The sequence below is a fragment of the Sceloporus occidentalis genome, unplaced genomic scaffold, assembly GCF_023333645.1.
Source record: "Sceloporus occidentalis isolate IW3139 unplaced genomic scaffold, rSceOcc1.0.p SCAF_4, whole genome shotgun sequence".
NCBI classification, from domain to species: domain Eukaryota; kingdom Metazoa; phylum Chordata; class Lepidosauria; order Squamata; family Phrynosomatidae; genus Sceloporus; species Sceloporus occidentalis.
In genome coordinates, this window is record NW_028316984.1 from 47,800,111 (window position 1) to 47,827,478 (window position 27,368).

General features: G+C 41.4%; 1 protein-coding gene and 1 non-coding gene across 4 annotated transcripts in view; both read right to left on the minus strand.

Moving 5' to 3' along the window:
* Positions 1-27,368, minus strand: part of GPD2 (glycerol-3-phosphate dehydrogenase 2) — a 136,142-nt gene that overhangs the window by 50,927 nt on the left and 57,847 nt on the right. For all 3 annotated transcript variants that reach the window (XM_089519991.1, XM_089519992.1, XM_089519993.1), the window contains 2 exons: positions 20,953-21,050; positions 16,359-16,522 (listed from right to left, as the gene is read on the minus strand). In XM_089519991.1, coding sequence (XP_089376117.1) covers positions 16,359-16,522; positions 20,953-21,050 — 262 coding nt within the window. The remainder of the gene's footprint in view (positions 1-16,358; positions 16,523-20,952; positions 21,051-27,368) is intronic.
* On the minus strand, positions 24,897-25,008 carry LOC149313849 (U6 spliceosomal RNA). The gene has a single exon (XR_016281209.1). It is a non-coding gene; the product is annotated as a U6 spliceosomal RNA (small nuclear RNA).

The following is a 27,368-nucleotide window of genomic DNA, read 5'->3' on the forward strand; positions in this document are numbered from 1 at the left end:
ATATTTAGCTATCAAAAGTTGAATAAAAGTATTTAATAAGGGAAAAAAAGAACCAACAAATTTCAAAGGGAAGAAATGTAAAGTACTGCACTTAGGCAGAAAAAATAAAATGTATAGATATAAGATGGGTGACATGTAAAAAGAATCTAGGGCCCGTTACAAACGGGCAAAGTGTGTGCTCCGTGCGTGCTAGGGTTAGAAAGGGGCGTCCTTTCCGGATGCTCCCAACCCTAGCATGCGCAGAGCGCGCACAAAATGGTGGTAGCTGTTCCACACGGCCGCCGCCATTACGACGTCACGACCGAGCCACCTCCAAACGAGGCGGTGCGGACATGAAGTCCTTGCGCCGCGCGAGGGCGCTTAGAGCGCCCTTTACACAGTGCAAGAAGGAGCTCCGTTTCAGAGCTCCTTCTTGGCTTTGCGTCGCTGGGCGCAGCCTTCAGACGGCTGCGCCAGCGACGTGGACGAGAAAGGGGCCAAGTGGCCCCTTCCTCCTCCTCCCCGCCATGTGGGGTGTCCTTGGGGCTTGAAGCCCCAAGGACACCCCTTTCCAGGCTGCGGGGAAGGGGCCTCAGCGGCTGCCACTCTGGCCACTGAGGCCCCGATACACCGGGGAAAGGGGCGGGTACAGGCTGCCACTTTTCGGCGGTCTGTAACCCGCCTAGGAGTCTTAGTAAACTCCAAGCTGAACATGAGTCAACAGTGTGATGTAGCATTTGTTGTGTCCCTTCTTTCTGCTTGGCAATGAACACTGGCACTAATACATCATTCCACACACATATACTCTAAAAATAGGGAGGGGGGGGGGCTCCAGCAATTGCTGCACCCCTAACTCCCAGAGGTTTCAACTCCCAGTCAGCATGGCTAACAGCAGAAAGAAATGATGTGACTTGTCTTCCAGTGTCTAAGGGCCAAATACTCCCCTCTTTGATTAGAAGGATCAAAACCTTTAGCATACATTTGTTCATAACAAAGATTTGCAGACTGTGTCTCTTTGAAGCTGATCTGATATTCCTAAAACAGAAGCTCTGAAAAGGAAGGACAAGCTTCCCTAAAAGACTACCATTACTGAACTTCCTTTACAAGATACAACACCACAGCATGTCAAAAGGTTTACATGTGCTTTCTTTGAATCGTAGATACGTTCCAGAATCCTCAAAAATGTGCAGCAGTTCCTTTACAAATAATTGCAAAAAGAATCCCCTATAGAGAGTAAATTTGAAAATTACTGCTCTAACAGTCACTGAAGTCTGATTGCATGTTTTTTTTAAACAACAACAAAAAAAACTTGGAAGTACATATTCAATAGGGCTTACTCTAGGTAGACATGCATGGCTTTGTATAAATCTCATTGTGTAGAACTAAAGAAGTGGGCAGAAATGCAATTTCTCCTAAGGAACAAGTCACATGGAGTGTCAAGGAGGGATGCAATGACACCGTCCAAACCCAGTTCTTCTTCAGTAACAGGTCTATTTGTAGCCTCCAGAGTGCCCCAACTCAAAAGTAGTTGACATACCACATTGATACTTTTACCAGATATTAAGCACACATATCAATTGAAATGAGCAATCATTTCCATAATTTTACCAGAGAAAACAGGGGAAAAGAAAATCAGAAAAGCCAATGGTTTTTGTTCAAACTCTAAAGGCAGAGTTTTCATACATGAGTGGGGAGGAAAGAGGAAACAGAAATAGCTTGAGGAGGTGTGCTTTTTTAAACTTTCAGTAGGGGTTCCTGTATTTCATTCAGAAGGTCTTGAATTTGTCACCACGTCTGAAAGATGATATACAAATAAAACACCATAGCTGTCAAAATAACTCAGTGTTCCTTTACAGGAAAAAGCTGAGTTAGCTGCTTTCAATCTCACAACTGTCAGTCTGTAGGCAATGTAGGAGGAACTGTAAAGGCACAGTTTTTGCCCTGAACACATGTCCACTTAAAAAATTTATCCCATTGCTTGCTGCCACTTTTTTTTAAGCTCTGCCACCTCTCAGGACAGATACTTAGTTGGAAATTTTACATCAAAAATAATGACATAAGAAGACCTCTCTGGTCCCAAAGCAATTTGAATGACAATCAAAAGCTGCTCAGGATGAATGAATAAGAGCAACTTAGCAAACACAAACTATAGAAAGATAATGAAAGTTATATGTGGGAAAGAGATCTATGTAGGCAGTTCTGGTTTCCAATCATTAATTTCTTCTTCTTCTTCTTCTTCTTTTAATCTAGAGGATTCTTAGCTACATCCAGACCTCCTATAACTGCAGATAGAAGGATGTATGGAAGAGGACAGACAAGAAATGATAGAAGCAGAAACAAAAGACAAAATGAACTAAGGGGGATGATGATGATGATGGTGATTTCTTACTTGCCTCTCCTCATGGATCATGGAGGGGAATAACAACAGACCAACAAATATGCAACATCAGTTAAAAATACATATCAGTTTTTTTTTAAAAAAGGAAGAAACAAGACACATGTATTAAAACAATCCAAATGTACTACTAACCAGTTCAAATCAAAACAAAATGCTTCACAATTTTACCTGTTCATGTATGTGTATGTGTGAGAGAGGAAACAACTTGATTGCCAATGACTTTTCACAGAGTTATCAGAAATCTTTGGATAGTGCCATGACTTCTAGCTGAAATTTGGTGTACATGTAATCTGGTTTACTGATTATTGGGACAAGTCTGCAAATGGGGCATTTTAAAATGACTTGTGGACTAGAAGTTTTCACAAGAGTAAAAGATTGTAAGCCTGAGGGCAGGGAACTGTCTATTATTCCCTCTGTTGTAAGCCATCCGGATTCCCAGTGATTGGGCGGCAGATAAATAAATCCTATTATTATTATTAAGAGAAAGAGCCAATCCAAATAAATCTGGCTTCACATGGATTAAATACAGATATATGAGTTTCTCATTCCATCATTCGAGTCAGTATTGGTTTGGAGGAGGATTTGCAGTAGCAGTCAGGAATGTATCTGTGCCTGGGATAAGCCACATGCACAGAAGGATGAAAGAGAACAAGACTACTTCACAGTCCTTGGACCAGATTAGTATAGGTATTTATTGGCAGCCCAGATTATCTTTCTGATGGCAGAATTAAAGCATGTGTATATGTTGTCTTGTTGATCTGCACTTGCCCATTTATACATCCATAAGATGTGTTAATTATCCCATGTAATAATGTGCACTGACATCACCACATTTGTCCAGTATTGTAGCATAGCCACAGAAGGGCTGTCAAAAATTTTTTCATTGTGACATTTCACTGTGGCTTCCAGAAACTGGCACTGACAACATTTTGCTTTCATTTTAACACTGTGCATTTACTTACACTGACATTGCAATAAGATGCCTTGACAAGTTGAAGGCTGATTCAAAAGAAGCGGGGTAACAACATAATTAAAAGCCAACACTACTGAGTAAATTCTAATTCTGATCTGCCCCTCAGCACCCCTTTCTCATGAGGAGAAATTCATTATCTGGTAAGGCCTCTGGCACTGCACTTCTAAGTGGTTGTGCAGTGATTCACACCTGGTGTCATGTCAGCCATACTTCTGTTAGGCTTGATACAGGTTTGTTTTTTTTTGTTAGAATATTATTAATTTACCCCTTATACAAACTAACAGAATACCATAGTTTTTGTGGGTTTTTCGGGCTATGTGGCCCACAAAACCCACAAAAAACTATGGATACCATTCATGAAAACCTTAGACTTCACATAACAGAATACCCTTTTCTCTGGATCAGTCTCCAGCTATGAAAGCTTTTTGGAATTACCCAGAATTCTTCCTTAGCCATTCAGTGATATATGCATCATTTAAAAGTTTGTGCTTGTTCTTTCTGTCTCTTTTTCATCCCCTGTCAAATACATGGCTTTATTTAATAGAAAACTAGAGTCATTTTTTTAAAAAAAGCCCATTGGCAAACTTTCTTCTCTGGGATGTTCTCTTCAACTACTTTTTAAATGTCTTAGAACTCATGGTATGAAAAACAATCTCAGAGGCTCCCAAACCAGATCATAGTTGCCGCAACTTAAGGAATGGTGCTGCTGCTGGTTAAGTGCTGAAATGGTATGTGGATTTTTATGTTACCGGCTAGCAGATTCCACAGTGGAGGTAAGATATGTGAATTTTCCTGTATTTATAAAGATCAAATGGGAAGTTGTTTTCCCAGTACTTTCCTATGTTTTTTGTGAGTTATTGTTCCATCTCACTTGTGAATATCTGTGGAAAGACTTAATGCATCCCATCAAGAAATCAGGGAAATAACTGAGTCATTAGCAGGCAGCAATGCTACCACAATTCTTGGTCACTTAGCCTTGTGCTAACCATTAGTAGAACCAAGGGAAGGTGGAAGGTGTAAGCCTCTTAGTACAATGGAACAATGAGGCTTGATTAGTCAATTGAATGCTGATTTCAAGAATTCCCAATAACTCAGCTAGGACACAAGTTGCCTTCAGGTGCTAGTAGCATGGCCCCAACTTGTTCTTCACACCCCCAATAAAAAGACTGCTGCCTATGGGGATCCGGACTAGGGCCACTAGTTTGGAAGAGGAGGCTTTCTTTAGAGCTAAGCAGGAAAAGTTTGATCAGTGACGGGAGATGTAACCACTTTAAAGGGAAATGAGATTTGAATAACTTAAATTTTAATTGTATTTAAAGATCATGGTGCTAAATTTTAAGTGTACATACCTGAGTGTGCATACCTGAACTTGAAAATCAAGGATAGTCTGGGAATTCTTTTAGTGCACTCTCCATCCCACTGCATATCAGACTCCCTGGCCAAGTTCATGGAATTGCTCTCAGAATTGGTGTTGGAGTCATTGGGTGATTTTAACAACCTGTTTGAGATTAGTCTGTCAGATGCAGCTCAATAGTTCATGGCATCTATGACAAGCATGGGTCTATCCCAATTGGTTTCAGAGCCCACACATGTAGCATGTCACGCCGTTGATGCTGTCTTAAGCTTGGAGCATATGGATCTGTAGGCAGAAGTTATTAATATCTCCAAGTTGTCATGGACAGATCATTTTCTGGTCAGAATTAATGTCTTCTCCTGAAAACTGACAAAGGGGCTGTATCCCTGCTAGTGCTTCTGGATTTCTCAGTGGCATTCGATACCATCGACCATGGTATCCTTCTGGAATGCCTGGGGAATTTGAGAATTGGAGGCACTGTGCTTCAGTGGTTCCAGTGCTATCTCTCAGGCAGGTTCCAGATGGTGGTGCTTGGGGATAGCTGCTCCTCAAAAAAGGAGCTTTTATATGGCATACCACAAGGTGCCGTCCTATTTCCAATGCTATTCAACATCTACATGAAACCTCTGGGAGAGATCATCTGGAGACATGGGGCGGGGTGCCATCAGTATGCTGATGACGCCCAGATGTATTTCTGTATGCCTTCAAATACAGCCTCAGCTAAGGATAGTATGTCTCCTCTGAATGTATGCCTGGAGGAGGTAATGTGCTGGATGAGGAAAAACAAATTGAAACTGAATCCAGGCCAAACAAAGGTGCTTACTGTCAAAGGCCCTAACCTGGGTTTGGAGGTTTATCAACCAGTCCTGGTTAGGTTAACACTCCCCCTGAAAGACTGTGTTCACAGCTTGGGGGTGCTTCTGGAGCCATTGCTTCAGATGACAGCTCAGATAGATGTGACGGCCAGGAGTGCTTACTATCAGCTTCATCTGCTCCCCTACCTAGAACTGGAGGACCTAAAGATGGAAATGCACACACTGATAACCTCAACGTTGGACTTTTGCAATGTGCTGTACATTGAGCTACCAAGTACCAAGTTCAGAAACTTCAATTATTTCAAAACATGGCAGCCAAATTGGTTATTGGGACATCCAGGAGTGATGACATTACAACAAAACCACTCCAGTGGCTGCCAGTTAGTTTCCAGGCAAGGTACAAAGTGTTGATTATTACCTTTAAAGCCCTATATGGTTTGGGTCCAGGTTACCTTCAGGAATTCATCCATCTGTATAATCCACTCTGTACACTGAGATCCTCTGTCAGACATTTTCTCTAGTTAGCCAGGACTAGGTTGGCAACTGTCAGCCAGAGGACTTTTTTTTCAGCCGCTCGCAGGCTGTGGAACAAACTAGTGGAGGAAATTCTGAGAGTTCAATGCATTGTTCGAATTTAAACCAGCATTAAAGACCAGTTTCTTATGGCAGGCCTATCCAGATGATTTTTAAATGTAAATTTTAAATTTTCATATCTCTTTTAAGGCCAGTGGTTTTATGAACTAATGCCCACTTCTCTGGATATCAAGGAAATTGCTTCCTCTTACGTGACCTTGTCTAAAACCAACTAGAACTAGACTTATGGACTAAGATTATAAAAAGAGACAGAGGATAATATGTCAGAGATATATGGAAGATGCAGAATTATTCTTCATGAAGCAGAGTGTCTTCATTATTCACTACAGGCTTGTGGTAGTTTCTAAATAAATAATGAAGAATCCCTATTCACTTGTACAGAGAAGCAGCAAAAAAAAAAAAAAACACATTAGAATGCATATTTATTGTATTTGTACATTATCTGCTTCCAAGCAAATCATACACATCTAAAGTGCCAGAAGAAGAACTACATTTATTCAGCAGAGATTAGATGTATCTAGTGGGGTAAAAATATTTATCCAATAACTTAAACAGAGCTAGTCATAGCCATCCCAATCACAGGAAAATAAGGGACAGTTTTACACTCTACATAGCAATGAGTTTGCCATGAACACACAGATATTTTATTGGTATACCCACAACAAACCTAAGTACAACTGATGGCCATACATGTTTAAATACCTATGCACATACACGGGAGGAATTACAGCTCAACAAGGTCCTTGCACTCAGATATGAAGACTGTTTCTGACACGCACCTGCATTCACATATTCTTACTGGGTAATTTTAACCCAAAAACTCTCAAGTACTTTTGGCAGATAAGATGCCTGAAGAGGGTGTAAGACAGTCTCAAAAAGCCACTCAAATAACACCAACTCTTCAAGAATGAAAGCATATGGGATGAAAGAAACTAAAACAAGCTCCTGCTAATAAATATAATCGTTTGTTGAGGGAATAACAGACTGACATAAGACTGGTTCAAAAATGCTTTGATGAAGGAGCACCAGGGGTGGCCATTCAGTGGCCTTCCTGGAGTCATTTTGGCCAGGTTTCTAACAGTGCTCAGGACACTTTTTCACACCGCTTTTATTAAATTGCCAACTTCCATGCCAGAAAAAGGAAAATCCATATGACAGGATCAGGTTTAATATTTGTGCTCTGTTTCTCTATACAACACTCTGCTAAATCAATTATATCTATGAAAGCAATTTTGTCAAGGTTAGCCAGAGCTAGCCTTTGGATTCTGAGAAACTGGTGTCAAAAAAAGGAAGCCACGGATGTAATCAGGTAATCCACTAATCTAATTACTCCTGAAACTTATTTTGCCAGGTGGTGGCACAGTGTGGGGAATCTTCAATCCATCTGTACCTGAAAAAAATTCTACCTCCTTCCACTGGGCATAGCCTTACTTTCTAGGGCAAGGGGGGGGGGGGTCATTCCATGCTTCAGTTGTTGGAATGCAAGTCCCATGAGCCCTAGCCAGCACAGTCAGTGGTGCAATATGTTGGGATTTGTAGTATGACATTGGAGGGAGGTACATATACCTTCTCTACTGCAAAGGAAACGGTTACAGTAGCAGCTTCCATAACCAATGGAACAAGGGCTGGCTGATCTCCTCCATGTTGTTTTCTGAAAATGGGATTTCCTCAGAGCACCACCTGGCTGAAAAGAGAACTGTAGCATCTTGGTGAGAGCCATAGTAGACAGAAAGGCTTGGAAGATGTCAATGTAGCATGCTTCCCCACCAAGCAAACCAAATCCCATCATTTCACTGTGCTGCAGTGATAGAGGAGCCAAAAGCCACAAAAATGCCTTTCAATTTCTACTGAAGAGGAAACATTCCAGTGCCTTTCAAATGTCATGCAACAGAAAAGAAAAAAATTACCTTTGACAACAACACCCTCCCTCTCCCTCTTTTCCTTTTTAGCAGTAGCCATAGCACCATCACCACTACATTATGGAACAAGATACATATTAACTAATGGCCTACCATTAAGTTCACATAAAACACACACATATAAATTACATGCTCCAGTGGAATCTTTCCTCTGAAAAGCCACGACACACTGGGGAATACGGAGGTGTTTGTGGTATGAAACACAAATAACACTACCTTGCTGGGAAATAATCCTTTATCTTTACAAAACTGGGGTGGGGTGGAGGACCCAACATTCATTTCTTTAGGAAGAGAGACCAAGATTACCATTACCAAAATGCATAAACAAAATAAAGGAAGGCCAATGGAAATTTTCAGTCAGATACTCATAAATTTCCAACCTTAAACTCACAGTATACAAATAGATGAATCCAGCAAGTCAGGGAGCAAAACCAATTTAATCTGTGGCTCCCCTGAGGTAAATGTAGTTCACAGTCCTGCCCCCACCCCAACCTCAGCCATAATCCCTGGTTCCTGGAGGTAAAAAAAAGCACTGAAGTGAGGAAAATTCTGCAGTAGGATATAATGATCCAAAATGACAGGGACAATAATGACAATGAATTTCATGTCTCCCAGTCATGTGCTGGGGATGCTTGACTGGGCTGACTTATACAATTAAATTGTTACAGGTACAGCAGGAGATGCAGTTATCTTCTGCATGCTTTTGGGAATGGTGCCTCCAGCAACTAAAGTGCTAAGGAATGCAAAGCCAGTCTTTTGTTACAAATAAGCAGCAAATCCAGTAGGTACCCTTGTTGAGTGGGGCTGCCCCCATGACAGAGGAAATGAAGTAACTTAAGTACTTACACAAACACACACAGAGTGCTTTCAAGGGGTATACACCATCTCAAACATTTGTTCTATATATATTTCATAGAATCATAGAATTTTAAATTATTACTTGTATATCAGGGATGAAATTCTAGGAGGCCAAAAAGATAGCAAAAGATAGTTCCTCAACAGAACTGCATTTACTAAATAAAATAAGAACACTGTCTCAAAAGAATACTTGGAAATTTAGACTTCCCAGCATAAACTATTTACACTAAATTGGGATAATGAGAACCCTTCAGTTAAAAATAAAAATACCATCATATCACACTTTGTTGTTGTTGCTGTGTGCCTTCATGTCGTTTCTGTCTTATGGCAAACCTAAGGCAAACCCATTAGGCTTCCTTAGCAAGTTTCTTCAGAGAGAGTTTGCCATTGCCATCCTCTGAGGCTGAGAGAGTGTGACTTGCCCAGGATCACCCAGTGGGTTTCATGGCAGAGTGGGCATTTGAATCCTGTTCTCCAGAGTCATAGTCCAATGCTCAAATCACTACACCACATTGGTTCTAACCACTCATTTCCTCCCATATATTCCAGCACAAGCTATATATGGATTTTCCACAGCCACCCTCACTGTAATTTTACTCTCATGAGTACAGCTTACAGGAATTATTCAAAGTCTTGAGGCTACCCTTAACTACTTGTAACATTTTCCTTACTTTTGTTCTTCCTTCCTACCCATGGATTTGCACCATATAAGTAACTGCCGTGTTTCTTTTGTGATGTGTGTGATGGGTTTCACCAGTAAGAAACCTTTACAATGGCAGCTTGTCACACTGTTTTCCTTCCTAAATGAGAAAAAAACATTTTAAATAGGTGTATGAAGTTTTACAACTGCCCCAATTTTCTACTAGGCTGTACCTCAATTATATCCCTTGACAGTCTCAAAATCATAAATTTGTCAAAAATAAATTATAAACCTGAAACTTTTCATAATTTAGCACACACACTGGAAAGACAACCATAGGAGGCTAAGAGAAAAAGGAGTACTTATTCCATTGTTGACAACTTAATGAATGTTCTGCAATTTCTCTCATTGATTTTTGGTACTCCCCTCTCAACACAACCAGCCCATACTTTAAAAAAAAAACTCAGAAGGTTTGAAATGAGAAAAGTCTAGCTTCTTTTCAAAAAAGGTCACTAATACTCTTTCCACATTCCTTAAGAAGCTTGTGCTAATTCTAAACAGATAGATGTAAATGCAAAACATTCTTCAATTCCTCAAACCTCAAATATAAGTTTCCTCTTGGTTCTTATTTCATCAAAAACATGAAGGGCAGGGATTATTAGATATGTTTACAGTGTAAACCTATATATGTTTACTCAGAATCAAACCCACTGAGTTCAAGAAGACTTATTCCAGAAATCCCACTGAACTCAACTTATTTCTGAACAGACACATGTTGAACTGTACTAGTCATGCAGCAAGTTAAATTACCCTTAGAAAAATGCACTTTTAAAGGTGTTATACACACACACACATACACGCACACACACGCACGCACACATGCACTCATGACAAAAATCTCTCTCTCTCCCTCTCTCTCTCTCTGAAAAGGTATGTCTTCTAACATACCAGTGTTTAAAAATGGGTTCTGCGATAGACAGGCATATCACATAGCATCTAAATGACCTTTGCCATTTAAGCCAGTAAATCCTTCTAAATCCATAATATTTACTTCTCTTTAAAGAGATTTTTTTATTTATAACAAAAAATTATTTTTCCTACTCTTCTATGTAATATTTACTAAACAATGAAGTTAATTCTTCCTTTCCAAAGGAAGGGGGGTTGCTTTATAATTCTCTGTTATCTATGGACCTCAGCACTGGCTTTTCCATAGTGCCTCTTTTCTAATTTTCCTTGAGCTACATAAATGAAACTGACAGATCGCTGCTCAGATAGCAGCCACATTCCTCCCCCAAAATGTTGCCTTTTTGCTATTCAGGAGTATCCAAATATCAACAAATGTTAAATGAAGTCTGACATGTACCCCTAAGAAACAAACTTGTAAGTTGCAGCTTCAAAGGAAACCTTGAATAAATAGGACACATGGTGTACACCCAGGCTAACATCCAACATATGCTTTAGCTTCCTGATGCTGAGACAGAGCAAGAATCGCCCCTGGTAAAGTTTGTGATTTGCTATGGCTGGTACATCCAACATTTATAATGTACAGTTTCCCCCCGTGTATAAATAAACTTTAAATGCAATTAAGAAGGCTGGAGCAACAATATATGGTAGAAAATGAAAAGCCTGGCAGGTCACTCATCTGATAAATAATTAACAAATTAGAGCACATTAGCGTGGTAGAGGAAGCAAATTAGTGTGGTAGAGGAGGAACAGGGATTGGGCACCCAATTTGCATAGATGTATAATTACACAGATGTATGTATGCATGCAGGTAGCTACAAATTTACACACACAAACACTCACATTTTCAAAAAGGTAGACACACCTAAGAATAAATTGTTTAAACCAATGGTTCAAGGAGAAAAAATGAAGCATTTAATGGTGTCCCGAATCAGAGCAGAGGAGGCAAGAATAGCTGTTTTGCAACAGGAAGCCAGCATGGCGTGGCGGTTTGAGTGTTGGACTTTGGAGACCGGGGTTTGATTCCCAGCTCGGCCATGAAACCCACTGGGTGGCCTTTTCCAAGTTACACTCTCTCAGCCTCAGAGGATGGCAGTTACGAGCCCCCTCTGAAGAAACTTGCCAAGAAAACCCTCTTGCAGCTCTATCTCTTTCCCCATGTATTTGAAGTCTTTAGGAGCCTGTGGCCTAGCTGTACAGTTTTAGAATGGGTATCATTTTAGGTTGAACAGCGAAATCTGGTTTAAATAGTCCAGTATTAAAGTATTGAAGCCAGCACATGAGAAAACACTCATGATTAGCCTGGAGTGCCATCTGTGATAACAGAATCAGCCACTGGATTGCATTGAAGGGAGGGAGGAGAGCATCAGGAAATAAAAATATATCCTTACCCTCCACTCTCCAAGTGGTCCTTTGGGGGGAAAAAGCTGCTACCCATCAGTAACTTTTGAAACACCATATTTTATTTGAAATAAAATTAATCATTATTATTACAAGGGTAGGATGCCAGATTCAGACTAATTCAAGGGAATATGACCATTTGTAACATTCAGTCATTAGGTTACAGTTAGTATTCACACTCCTGTGGACAGTCAGGAATCTGGAAAAGGAACACATGGTTTAGGAAACTAGGAATGAGTGTTCCCTCTTCAGGCTTCAATACTTTAATCCTGGTTTATTTAAACCAGATTTCTCTGTTCAACCTAAAATGTTACCCATTCTAAAACTATACAGCTAGGCCACAGGCTCCTAAAGACTTCAAATAAGGGGAAAAAGAAACAGAGCTGCATGTCACCCACATAATGACGGCACTTCAGGCCAAGATGCAATGAGATGGTAACTTAATGTACCACAAAGACTACTGGTCGTGCCGTGGAAGAGAAATCTTCAAGTATCATTGAGTTAGAAAGTAAAGGTAAAGATAGTCCCTTGACATGAATGTCTAGTTGTAACCGACTGTAGGGGGTGGACCCAAAGAGCCTGCATTGTCTGAGGACTGCTCTGGGGTCATGTAACCAACATGACTGCACCAAACACTGTTATCTTCCCATCAAAGTGGTACCTTTCTATCTACTTGTATTTGCATGCTTTCGAACTGCTAGGTTGGCAGAAGCTGGGGCTAGTGACAAGAGTTCACCCCATCACACAGCACTCAGGCCTCAAACTGCCAACCGTCTGATCTTAAAATCGTCAAAATCAGTGTCTTAATCACTAAGCCACTGCATTCCTCCAGTGAGTTACTCCTTCCAAAAGTACAGGAGCTACCGTAACATCATGCTTTCCAGTCACAACTTGGAGGCAGCCAGAAAGATTCTATGGACAATGGTATGAAAAGCTTCTGAGAAGTCTGGGAAAACCAGACACAGTTGGATTCTCCCCTGTAAGTCATTCACCAGGGCAATCTATCTTTGTTTGTGGGCAATCTATCAGAAGTCAGAGCAAAGCTCCAGGATAGCTGTTTGGGATCATTTCAGCCACTATTTGAGGTCTTTTTACTTGGGATCCTTTGGGGATTGAACTTGGAATCATCTTTGTGCAAAGCATCATTTCTTGTCACTGAGCCATGCCACCTCATTCAATATAGGAAAATACATTTACATGACCAAGCAAGTATATCCTGAACAATCTCACTTTTCAGCTTCTCTACTCAAATGTTTGAATCTCAGTTCTTCTCACTTTTTCATCTGTGTCTAGAATTCAACAGAATTCAGTAGGACCGAGCTTTCAACTATTTGATTAAAAATCTACTCTCAAATAGATTTTGCTTCTTCACAATTGGCACAATCCTCATCTTACAAGGCCTCCAGGTGACTACACAAGAAGAAAATACAATGGCACCAGAGTTTTTACAGATTTGGAGTCTCATACTTTTAAAAATATTTCAGAATATTTTGCTTTTCTTTTTTTACAGATTTTCACAAAAAATGAGATTTGACACCAATGATTTTAGCTGAAAAAAGAGTTTGTGTTTGAATTTATGTTATGACTTTCTTTTTTATTATTATTAATTCCATTAATGGGGGAATGATAAAACGCCAGAACCTTAGGGAAGGAGAGGTAGGCTTCGCCTTAACTCCAATTTGTTCTAACAGAGAAGTAAAGGAGAGGTTTGTCCAATTAGAGACCTCATTGGTTATTACAGATTAATGTTGCAATACAGTACCTAGTACTTCTCATTTAAAACCACTATCATGAATTCAGTTGCCATGCCACAGTTATACAATACATACTTAGGATTACTGAACTCCAATGAATTTAGCAATGATGAGCACAGTTTGGCTTGATTTGCATTTCAGTACACACACACACAAAAACACTGTACAACTGTTTCACTGTGCTGCCAAATCACAGCTCACTCCCACATTTAATATGTGCCATTAGAAACCTTCTCAAAGGTGCTGGCAATGAAGCACCAGATTCGTGAAGAATGGGATTTGGGTACAAAGCGAAGCATCAAGCAGCAATGATGCTTAATGTCTGTGTAGCTTTTTTTTTAATGAACACTTGGGGAGACATTCTGCTAGTCCAAAGCTGGCTTATTAGCTACATGGGGTTTTTAAAAATCTAAAAAAAAAAAAAAAAAACAGAAACAAAAATGCTACCCCAACAGAAAAAAACTATATAGCCCCCATGAATTATCCACTGTTGAAAAAATAGCTAATAAAAAGCATTTATGGGTCTAACATCAGGACAAGAAATTCATAGGGAAGGCTGGCCCTTGTATGCAGGCATGGCAGGAAACTATAAGAAAATAGTTAAGTGGACATCCTACTGTGCAACTAGTTGCATTCCAACAAATCAAAATGAATTTCATGGCTTCTTGCCATTTCTTAACACATTTTGGTCGGCTCCTTTACTCATTTCTTTATTACAATGTATGCAGGTTCACCTTCAATTCAACATGCATGTAACATTTCATTTTGTGCCCAAAAATGCAGATGGGATGCTCCTGGAGACTCATCCAAGTTTAGTGAAAGAAGCTATTGAAGAATTCTCTTTTTGAGATACATAGAATCATAGAATCATAGAGTTGGAAGAGACCACAAGGGCCATCCAGTCCAACCCCCTGCCATGCAGGAAATCCAGATCAAAGCATCGCCGACAGATGGCCATCCAGCCTCCGTTTGAAGACCTCCAAGGAGGGAGACTCCACTACACTCCGAGGAAGTGTGTTCCACTGTCGAACAGCCCTTACTGTCAGGAAATTCCTCCTAATGTTGAGGTGGAATCTCTTTTCCTGCAGCTTGCATCCATTGCTCCGGGTCCTAGTCTCTGGAGCAGCAGAAAACAAGCTTGCTCCCTCCTCAATATGACATCCCTTCAAGTATTTAAATAGGGCTATCATATCACCTCTTAACCTTCTCTTCTCCAGGCTAAACATCCCCAGCTCCCTGAGTCGTTCCTCATAGGGCAAGGTTTCCAGACGATGGCTAACCATAACCCCTTAATCAAAATTATTTAGCTGACACATTTTCCAGAACAGCTATGGAGTTGGCTGTAGACTCTAGTAGCTGGAAGTACAAAGGCAAAGAGTCATGAGACAGCAAGACAGAGAACACCACACATATCACATATTTACTTAGCAGACATTGCAGTCGCCAATGATACTGTCCTTTTCCCATTAGAATCACAGGGCTAGATCACTAGACTGTCATATGCACTTAACAAAGTTACTGAATATTTGATTACTGGACCCTGAACACTGAATTGCTTCCTCTACAAAACATTGTGATTGAGCTGACATTTGGTGACATAGAAGTCCTGAACCTCAAGATTAGATCTGTAATGGTGCCCACATGCTGCGGACAATGAGTTATGACCATATAATATATGAATGTTGCACAAAATCAGAGATTTTAGAAAGATCAAAACAATTCTCTAGTCCATTAATTTGACACACTCCTCTGTGGACAATGAAGAACCATCTTTCGACCAGCCAAGATCAAGAAAACTGGAAGAATGTACATTTATCCCTCCACATTCACTGGGGTTGGGGCACAGGACCCCTGTGAATGTGGAAAAAACTCAAGTAACAAAAACACTATATTTTTACCGGAGAGAACACCTCTCTAGGAATCTCTAGTTCCTCCAGTGCAACTCTGTGGTCAACATCTGCCAGACACTGACCACAGAATTGGGCTGGAGGAGCTACAAATGCCTAGTGGAATATTCTCTCTAGGAATCTCTAGGTCCTTCAGTGTGACTTTTGATTAAATTTGACCATACTAAAAAAAACTGTGAATAATCATATCCGCAAAATCAAAGCCACAAATGTGGAGGGACGAGCATACACTATAGTTCTGTATGACTGAAGCAAGCTAGTATCCACACAATACCAGATTTCTTAGCTACAGCTTCCAAAACAAGTTGTCTCTGACTGGTAAAAAAAGTCTCAGGCCCCACAGCCATAACTTCAGCAAGAGCGAAAGAGAAAATGTGAGGAAGGGGACAAGGGTAGCACCTCCACCCTGTTTGCATTCAAAGCACAGATGCCAAATCAAGAGGAGCACATAAAGTTGTGTTGACATGTTTGCTGTTGCACAAGAAAGAAAAGCAGGAATGGCAGTGGAAATCCTCAGCCACTATAATGTTCAGCTGCTTGGTAGCAAACAGCTGAGCAGATAGTTTATAGTTCAGCCATCTCTTTGCCACTGTTAGTTAATGTTCACCTACTAATCAGTGCAGATAGTGAGGCATTGTGGTAATGAACACCCAGGAAGGGGCAAATTAACAGGGTCAGAAGGTTACAGGCAAACAACCTCTACCTCTACAACAGAGGTAGAGAGATGTGATGGACTACTTGTATTAAAAGCAAGTGTGGAAAACAGTCTGCATTTTAAACCTATTAACAGAGAGAGAACTTACCATCATAGTAGACAATGGCACCTACAAGTCTGTCTTTCTGCAACATAGGAAATAGTTCCAGGGCTCTTGATTTACTAAGCACATAGCTACTTTTCAGGCACTGACTTCCTGCTACAAGGTCATAGAGTTTAATTCCCACCCAATAGTACGGCAACTGCCACCATCTAAAAGAGAGAGATACAGAGAAATAAAACAAATGCTGTAATTTTTACATGCACTACCCCAAGTGTCAAGAACATTCTGCTTTCCAAAGGGTCACAAAAACTTCAACCCTATTACTGGAGTGTCAAATGAACCTGCATGTGTTTTGATGTGTGGGAAAGCACAGGTCTTATTCCTGCTTTTTAACAAAGCTCAGTGAATGACCTGCAAGCCAGGATGCTTCAGACTAACCTATCTCACAAGGTTACTACAGAGCTGAAATGAGGCTGGTCTACTGCTAAGTCGGGCTTCATTGTTCTTTATGCTCCTGATTGCTAGCCACCTTCAATTCCTGAAAAGATATGGAGTAATACACACCATCAAAATGGAGGGTAATATGCAATGGTGATGTTCTGCTGATTGAATGATGGGCTTCAGTAATACCAGGACAGGAACACCTTCCTTTCCCTGATACAGCTTGCCTTGAACCCCAAAACCAGATCCAGATGGCTGGAAACCCCGCCCCGCCACAGCCAGTGGCAAAGGGGGCAAGATAGGGAAGAAAGTCCCTTTGTGACTGAAACTGTAACCCTGGATATTATTGTCTTTAGGTGTCTTCAAGTCACTTCCGACTATGGCAACCCTAAGGCAAACTAGTCACAAGGTTTTCTGGAGCTGAGAGTATGTGACTTGCCCACACTGACCCAGTGGGCTTCCATGGTTGAGTGGGGAATTGAACTCTGATCTCAAGAGATGTGGTCCTGAGTTCAAAGCACTACACCACACTGGTTCTCACTAGTTATAGCCCTGGGTTCTACACCAGGAAACTCCCAGTCCAAATAAGCATTGTACCAGCATGATGTAGTCATTAAAACTTTAGACCTAAGACAGTGGAGAGTACAGGCACCAAGTATCTTTATCGATCAGAGCTAGAGGGGTTCAAAAATGTGGTAGGGGAGAAGGCTCAATTTTTCTGCATATCTTAGATCAGACTCAGACACATACATCTGCTTCTAAACATTTGCCATAACTTTGAAAGGTTAAATATTAATTACTGAATATACTTGTGTATAAGTTGATCCTGTGGATAAGATGAGGACAGGTTTGGAACCCTAAATTAAGGAATTTACTATGATCAGTGGATAAGTCAAAGGTAAAATTTAGGGGCATGAAACAAAGGATGTAAAGGAAAACTACATAAGAAACACACTGCATAAATTGCTTCTTTCCCATCCAGAGCAATTGCCCCAGATCGGGCCATGGCAGCGGGGGAGGGGGGTGTCAAGAGAGTGAATCATAAAAAAGCAACCCAAATTGACGTGTGCAGAAGTGAGCAAATAAGGAAAAACATGGGACTCTAAGTCTTGTCGTCCTTGATGGTGGGTACAATATGAGCATGGCTGCTAATACAGCCACATGCACAAATGCCCATTGAAAGCAACAGGGCTTGCCATCTGCAGATGTTTAAATCCACGGATGGCAAGCCCGTGGATATTGAGGATCCACTTTATATATGAGTGTTCTGGAAGATCATTTAGTTTGCAACTGGAAATGAAGCAGGCAAAAATATTTACCATCTGACTTAGAAGTAAGTTGAGCTGAGTTTTCTGGGGCTTATTCCCATTGTTGTCTTGAGAAAAATGTGGCGAAGAGTTGGTGTGCTGTTCAGTTAACCATATTTAACCCTTTTTGGCCACTACTCATCCTAAGTAAAGGCTCTTATACAGTAAAAATCTATTCATAATGTTTTCTGAACAAAAATGAAACTCACAGCACAGCTCTTCCAAATCCTGTGGGCAGGGAGGTCCCATGTTTTAGGCCGAAATACTTTGGCTAAAGTCTTCATAACACAAAAAGTTGTTTTCAAAGATACCACAGCATTTCTGCTTCTTAAAAGAATCCTATCATTCTCACTTTACTTTTGCAATCAAAGTTCTTAGATAATAATCTTGGACTATCAAAGTGTATTCAAATGGCTCTCCTACTGGCTGAGGTCCATACCTTTTCTACATGTGGGATTTTGTACTAGAAAATGCAAATGTTGCACAATACATGAATCTTTACTACAATTCTAGTCTAAATCCAAAAGGGTACATCCACTGGACTGCTTTTGTCAGTGATCTCCCTTCTCCACTGCAGCCCCGCAACACTCAAATCCCATCCCCCCAAAACCAAAACTCTAGGTCAGCTTTTGGGCAACAGCAACAATATTAGTGTGGGGAGGAAGAAAGTAGGCTTTAGGCCACAGGTGGACAACTGCCCAGAGGGTAGGAGCCATTTCTCCCCTCCCAGAGCCCGTCCAGCAGGCCATAAAAATGAGTCAACACATAGAATCATAGAATCATGGAGTTGGAAGAGACCACAAGGGCCATCCAGTCCAATCCCCTGCCATGCAGGAACTCTCAGTCAAAGCATCCCTGACAGATGGCCATCCAGCCTCTGCTTAAAGACCTCCAAAGAAGGAGACTCCACCACACTCCGAGGGAGTGTGTTCCACTGTCGAACAGCCCTTACTGCCAGGAAGTTCCTCGTAATGTTGAGGTGGAATCTCTTTTCCTGCAGCTTGCATCCATTGCTCCAGGTCCTGTTCTCTGGAGCAGCAGAAAACAAGCTTGCTCCCTCCTCAATATGACATCCCTTCAAATATTTAAACAGGGCTATCATATCACCTCTTAACCTTCTTTTCTCCAAGCTAAACATCACCAGCTCCCTAAGTCGTACCTCATAGGACATGGTTTCCAGACCCTTCACCATTTTAGTCACCCCCCTTTGGATACGCTCGTTTCTCAATGCCTTTTTTGAATTGTGGTGCCCAGAACCGGACACAGTATTCCAGGTGGGGCCTGACCAAAGCAGAATAGAGTGGCACTATTACTTCTTTTGATCTAGATACTATACTTCTATTGATGCAGCCTAAAATCGCATTGGCCTTTTTAGCTGCTGCATCGCACTGTTGACTCATGTTCAACTTATGGTCTACTTGGACTCCTAGTTCCCTTTCACACGTAGTTTCATTCAGCCAAGTGTCCCCCATCCTACATCTATGCATTTTGTTTTCCCGCCCTAAGTGCAGTACCTTACATTTCTCCTTATTGAATTTCATTTTGTTAGCTTTGGCCCAGCTTTCGAGTTTCTCCAGGTAATTTTGAATTTTAATCCTGTCCTCTGGGGTATTTGCTACTCCTCTTAATTTGGTGTTATCTGCAAATTTGATAAGTATACCCCCAAGTCTCACTTGGCTGATTTTTGAGAAATTAATTTTGGTTTCGGTGTTTTGAGGAGGGGGGGCTTTGTGGGGTTAGGGGAAGAAACATGCTGCAGTTTTTTATTTTAAAAAAGCAATTTCGTGTTTGCATTGAATTAGATAAAGCCTAAGTTATTAATATAAAACTTTATATATTATATTAATATATTACACTGATTTGAATAGTGAATCAAGACTGTTCAAATTGAAACCTGATTCACAAATATTCCCCATGTTGTTGCAGAAAAATTCACTTTCACAGCAGGTTGTGGCTATGAAAGACAATCAGAAACTGTAAATCAACATCTGCAATGCTTACTGCAGAAGAAATGTGGTATTCCATAGTAAGAAAAAGGCTTGGCATTGGACCATTGGTTATGTGAAGCCTTATGTCAGCTCTGAACTTGCTGGCTATCTTTAACCAAGGCACTGGCCTGACTAGCTCGATAAACAGACAGACTGATGGAATTACTGATGCATATTACCAGGAGAAAGCCAGCATGGTGTAGTGGTTTGAGTGTTGGACTATGACTCTGGAGTCACAATCTCTCAGCCTCAGAGGATGGCAATGCCAAATTCTCTCTGAATAAATTTGCCAAGAAAACCCTGTGATAGGTTGCCAGATGTCAGAAATAACTTGAAGGCAAACAACACAGACACACAAAGGAGACAGACAGCATCTGGAAATGTGTGTAACCTGTCTGCACACATTAGTATAATTTTGAAAGCAGGAGAGATACACATGTTCCTATAACATCTTGAAATTATACATCATCTCTAAAAATAATTTTACATGTGCTTAAGTGTTTTATTACCAGTTGTGCACAGCATCCATATAGAAGCCACAGACAACTCTGAAGCTCATCGCCAAAGCTAAATCCATCTGAATGAGGCCAGTGCTGTAATGGCATTGGTTTGTGCCACTATAATATATCTGTTAGTGTTTTCAGCACAACATGATTCTGTGTGCATCTACTGTGACAAACTAATATGGCTACTCCCCTGGAATCTGTATTTAAAGGAGTTGACACTTCACACTTCCATGAGGCAATGAAAACATTTTCACCACCAAAAATCAACAATAAAATCTGTGAAACACATACAGCAGTCAAACAGTAAAATGTGAATTTAATTTCCAGTGACACCCATTTGCAAACGTAGTAACAGTCCTATATAAAGGTAATGTACGACAAACCTTGGACAACTTACTTGTAAACAGGAAGCATAATTGGCAGAGGAGAGGACAGATGAGGTGCAATTTCAAGCAAATTGGAACGTTCATGGAGAGCTTCTTTCACCATTCTGTACTACAAAACAATACAGAAACCATTTTCAGCAATACTACCAGAGAACACTCTCCTACTGTCATTTTATACACACTTCAGCATAAGGCTACAAATCTAGACACAATATCTTCAAGAAGATCCTTCTGCAAAGTTGGAGCTGTAATAAAGAAGAATATGGCTTGAACGAAAAATGCACTTTTCCACCATATCAAATAATGTGGGAATGAGCCTACAATATTAACCGAGTATGAACTATGTGTTTGCAATATTAACTAAGACAAATTGGTTGATGCTTTACTTAAAAAGAAAATAATAGTGCCAAGGATATCAGAGCTGCAGATTGAATTGAGGAAAATTTATACTCACTTTACCACCTGCTTTGTTATTATCTATGCTGTTTCACCTAATTCACAATTCACTGAACTTATCTAATGAGTTAAAACCCAAACAACTGAGAATGTCAGGGGTTATGTAAATTTTCATATTTGCCATATTTATACTTTGAATTGTAATCTGGCATTGGAGATAATCCTAAAATCTGATGTATACAGTAAATCTGTAAACACTGCAGTATTTTCTAAACTGTAAATGACTGTGTGAGTCTCAAACACCAGTCTACATATTTCTTTAAGATGCTATACACCTCAGTTTAAGAATGTTTTACAAACAATGCCAAGTATTAAAACTTGCTATACTGAAGTAGTGTGCCTTGCTTTGGTATCAGATTTTCAAGCTTGTCCCTTCTGAATATAGCATACCTCAAATGTGTGCTAAATTGAACTGAATTTGCTTCCATTGTAGGACTATGCAAACACAATTTTCTAAACTCTTGAACACATCTGATGTTTGGCATGGGAAATACTACAGACTAAAACACTAGATCAGTGGTTCCCAACCTTCCTAATGCCGTGACCCTTTAATACAGTTCCTCATGTTCTGGTGACCCAAACACATGAAATTATTTTTGTTGCTACTTCATAACTGTAATTAAATAGGTGTTTTCCAATGGTCTTAGGCGACCCCCATGAAAGGGTCATTCGACCCCCAAAGGGGTCCCGACCCACAGGTTGGGAACCACTGCACTAGATGAACAGTTTCATGCAAGTAATGTCTATGAAATTCCACAAACTGGATTCTAATATCACATCCTGTAACAACATGACTGCACAGCAGTCCACCCATAGTTTCATTGCTGCATCCAGTCTTATGCACTTATTGCTGAAGTTTTTGATGAACTTGTTCTATTTACAGATCACTGCTAAGACAAATCCAAAATGCTATCAGGCACAAGCAGACACCTAGCCTGCTTGAAACAATCAGTCCATCATAATGTATGGAATCTGTCTCAGAGTCACATTTGTCTCTTATTATGTGGAGTTCAAGTGACCCATGCTATTTTCTGCTGAGGTGGCACCATATGATTACCACTACTGAAAATTAGTAATGCTTCATTCTTGAGGCAGGAAAAAAATAAGCAATGTCATGTTTTCTTTGGATTCAATTAATGTTCTTCATTACATAGGCAATAAAGCATCCTTGCCACTAAGTTCTCCTTTTTTTAAAAAAATGAACTTTGTACATTTTTAAATAATTTTTTTATTGTTGAGATTTTTATGCTACTTTTCAAAACTAAGTCTTCCTAAATCAGTTTATAATAAAACAAATACCACACATAATCTAAAGAGTCTAAGGCCCAAAATAGACAGGCCAGAAGAAGCAGCTTCTGGTTGCTTTGGGATTGTGGAGTTCAGATGATGCACACACACACACACACACACACACACACACCCAAGTGGCTGGAAGTTGCTGTACGACTGCCAAAGACAGCCCGAAGCCACCAGAAAAAGGAGCAGAAAAAACTGCTCCTGGCAGTGGTTGGCTTAGGACCACAGCACCTGCCCGCTTGGAGAGTGGGCTGTGCCATCACGGTCCCAGGCCGATTGCAGCCCATTCCCGGCCCAATCGCAGCCCAACACTGCTCCTTGCTGCCTGTCTGCTTTAGGCCTAAGTCTAAACAAAATTTCATTTATGTTTAATATACACCTTATACACATAGCTTGAAGGTAATTATATACAACATTTAAAATAATTTTATGCATAAAACAATGTTTGTTCACAATGAACCACCAGAAAGCAAAGGTGTCACTATTTTAGCCACCCATGAAAAAAGTTTTTGGTTTGGAATACTTTGGAATTGCAGATAAGGGAGACTTTGAGTAGGGCCAGGAACTCAACAGATAACTAAGGCAGCTGCTATAATATTAGAGTAAAATGGTCTGAACATTTCCTTCCCCCTTCCCACAAAATTACTTGGGACACTGAATTTCTGTATAAACATTAAAACTACACTTTGCATTGTCCCTTCTGAGAAAGAGCATTAATTTGGGGGGATACTGACAGAAAGAAAGGGGTGGCGAGGCAGCACCCCTTTCTCCCACAGATTGTTGCCACAATGACTGCACATCATGGGAATGATGCACCATGAAAAGGGAGCTGTGATACACGGCTCCCTTGTGCGCCACTACAGAGGCGCCATTAACACCCTGGAGAGGTGTGGTGACACCCCTTGTATACCGCAACATTTGGATGCAGCGCACAAAGCACGTCATCGGCTGTGTCAACATGCATGCCAAAATGGAACCTAGACAGCGTGGTAGGGCTCGGGAGAATGTGGACGCTCTGCTCTCCCAAGCCCTAACATCGGCCCGAGGGTGGCGCTTTGCACCAGTCTGTACTGGCCTTAATTAGCAATTAAGTTGCCTTATGTTACACTTTCTCTAAGCCCCCCTCATTTCTAAAAAAGCACTGCTCTTACCTCTGTTGCTTACCAAGACTTCAAATCAAATTGTATGCATTTCAACAGATGTGTTGGCATTGGGGCTATGTCTCTTGGATAAACAGCAACCTGTCCTTGGCCAAAGCCAGCTGCAGAAGGAAACAGTTCCCCTAGCACATTTGAGCTCAGTCTCATCTCCCATCTTGTTCCAGAAGAACCTATTCTCTCTACACGCCTCCTGAGTAAGTGTAATAATAGCAACAGTTCAACAAGCCAATGCTATATTATTCGAAGGGTTCTTTTTATCTGCCAAGTTTAGATAAAGTACAACTACATTTGGGATATCTTTGTCAATACTGTATAGAACAAATTCTACTATGTTGGTATTCTCGGTACCTGCTAATGTTAATGTTAGTGATCAATAATTCTCCATGAGATCCCACATGATCATGATGATCATGATGACAATGACGACAATGATGTAAAAAAATCAATTTAAAGTATTGGTCCTGTGCCTGAAAGGATCCAGCTCCAACACATCCACAATCCAGCTATCATCAACCAAGAGTTGTCACTCCATACAACTGCAGCAAAGTGTAATTAATACTTTTTCACAGTTCTGAGAGCTGTTTTTGGTCATGCTGTACAACTGATCTTTGTACATCCAAGATAGCCAACTTCAGTATTTTCTGCAACCTGCCTTGGGGGACAGAGCAATCTGACCTCTACACAGATGATTGGGTTCTAGAAATAAGAAGCTGGCATCACCAAGGAGTAACAATTTTACAGACATGTAGTAGATTTAGTCAGATGTTAGGTGAATGTCAAAGGGGGTGGGATGAGGTCCAAGAATTATTTGGCTTCTTGCAAGATCCTCTCAAGAGTAAACTGTCACTAAAAACATCTGTTTGGACCAATCTCTTCTTTTTAGTACAAGTCGAACAACCCTTTTTAACACTATAGATCACATACAATTTGGTTGAAATATCAGAGTGAAACTTCAGGCTGCAAGAAAATACTGCTTTGAAAAAGGACTAACACAAAACAGACAGTCTGGATTGCTGGTTAGTTTCCTGCTTTTTTATTACAAAAAAAAAATGGAGTACATCACAAATTTGTATATATCATCCTTGCACAAGGACAATGCTAATCTTCCATCTGCAACTTTCCAGGTGTAGTATATATGCCACTCAGTGAGAGTATCATAGCCAATGAGGTTAATTCAAGGTGTGGTTATTGTGAATTGAAAACTTTTCCTTGCATTTGTACAGCACACTTCAACCAAGGAACTGAGACATCTCATTTAACTGTTCTGTCACCTTCAGCCTAAACTATAGCAGAGCTGCCCCAGCTACCAGTTCAATGTAGCTAGATATCTCCTTCAATGTGGAAAGATACCTCCTTATTGCACATATCTTAATGGTAAATGCTAGCCAATATCACTTGGGTCCAGGCTATTTGAAGGACTGCATCTCCCCGTACGGGCCCACTGGAGTATTGAGATCATATCCAGATCACCAGAGAGGCCCTTCTCTCTGTCCCACTACCCTCTCAGGAGCGTTTGGTGGGAACAAGAGAGAGGGCCTTCTCTGTAGCTGCTCCCAAACTCTGGAACTCCCTCCCTAGAGAGGCCAAGATGGTTCCATCTTTGCTTTCTTTTTGACAGCAGATAAAAACGTTTTCATGCCACCAGGCCTTCACATATTGATATGGGTGTTGTTTTGTTTTTGTTTAAAAGAGTTTTAATTGCTTTTAATTGTTATAATAATAATAATAAATTTTTATTTATATACTGCCCTGTGGCGAACCAATCCGGGCAGTTTACAACATTAAAATAACATACAGCATAAAAACAATAAAAACAATAAAAATTGTTTGAATTGTTTCATTGTTTTTTAAACTTTGTATTTTTAATATTTTATCTGTTTTATCTTAGACTGTTCCCCGATAGGAATGCAGAGGATGCTGACACTGCCCTTCTGGAGTGGGACCGAACCCTGCAGAGGTGGATGGTACCGGCCACCCATTTGGAAAACCTCTGCGCAGACACAGGCAACCCCTTTTTCGGTTCCGAGTAGCATTGGAAAAGTCTCTCGGACCGACTGGAGGCAGCAGTTCTGTCCAGGTAAAACGCCAGCGCTCTCCTGACATCAAGAGAGTGCAGGCTCCGCTCCGCATCCGAAGTCGGATTGGAAGCGAGTGTCAGCAACACAATGTCCTGGCACATGTGGAAAGCAGACACAACCTTAGGCAAGAAAGTAATGTCTGTCCGCAGGACCACCTTGTCCTTGTGAAACCTCAGGAAGGGCTGGTCCCTCCGCAAGGCACAGAGTTCGCCCGCACAGCAGGCAGAAGTGATGGCCACAAGAAAGGCGGTTTTCCAAGTCAGTAGTCTCAAGTCCGCCGTGGCCATCGGTTCAAAGGGCTTGGATTGGAGTGCGGACAGTACCGCCTCCAAGCTCCAAGCCGGCGCCGGTACCGACACAGGAGGATGCAAGTTGGCACATCCCTTAAGGAACCCCTTCACCAAGGGATCCCTAAAAAAGGAAGCCCTCCCCCCGAATTGGTACTTAGCACAAATGGCAGACAAATAGCACTTGATGGATGCGAGGCACAGCCCCTCATCCAAGAGCGCCATCAAAAATTCCAGCACCACTGGAGTGGACACTTGAGCAGGAGACAAGCCCTTTCGATCAAGGAAAAGGCTAAACCGCTTCCATTTCAGGGCATAGGACCGCTGAGTAGAAGGTTTCCTTGCAGCCAGGATCACCGTCCTCACCGACTCCGGCAGGGCGGTTAGGGCTGTATCTTCCAGGCCACCAGCGGCAGGTTCACGATGTCCGGGTGCAAGATCTGGCCGTCCTGGATCGACAACAGGTCAGGACGGAAGTCAAGGCGGAGGAAGCATCTCCTGGAAAGGTGGAGAAGGGATGCGAACCACGGCTGTCTGGGCCACCACGGGGTGATCAGGATCGCATGCGAACGGTCCGCTGTCATCTTGGACACCACCCTGGTGATGAGAGGGAAGGGAGGAAAGGTGTAAAGCAGCTCTCCCGTCCAAAGGAAGGCGAACGCGTCTCCGAGGGATCCGTCTATTAGCCTTCTGGAGCAGAACTGGGGACAGTGGCTGTTCCACTCGGTCGCGAAGAGGTCGATCCGGGGGGTTCCCCACCGCTTGAACAGGTCGCTGACCGTCTCCGGACGGAGCCTCCACTCGTGGCACACCGAAGAGGATCTGCTTAGGCGATCTGCCAACTCGTTGTCCTCTCCTGGGAGGTGAATCGCCTGGAGGAGCACCTGTCTCTGGATGCACCAGTCCCAGATGCGAAGAGTGATCTCGAGCAGAGTCCTGGACTTGGTGCCTCCTTGCTTGTTGATGTAATACATCACGGTAGTATTGTCCGTCCTGAGGAGGACCACTTTGCCTGTGACAGTGAGCTCGAATACCCTCAGAGCCTTCTCGACTGCGAGCATCTCTAAAGCATTGATGTGGAGATGTTTGTCCTGGGCCGACCACTTGTCCTTGACAACCAGGTCGAGCAGATGGGCGCCCCAGCCTTCCA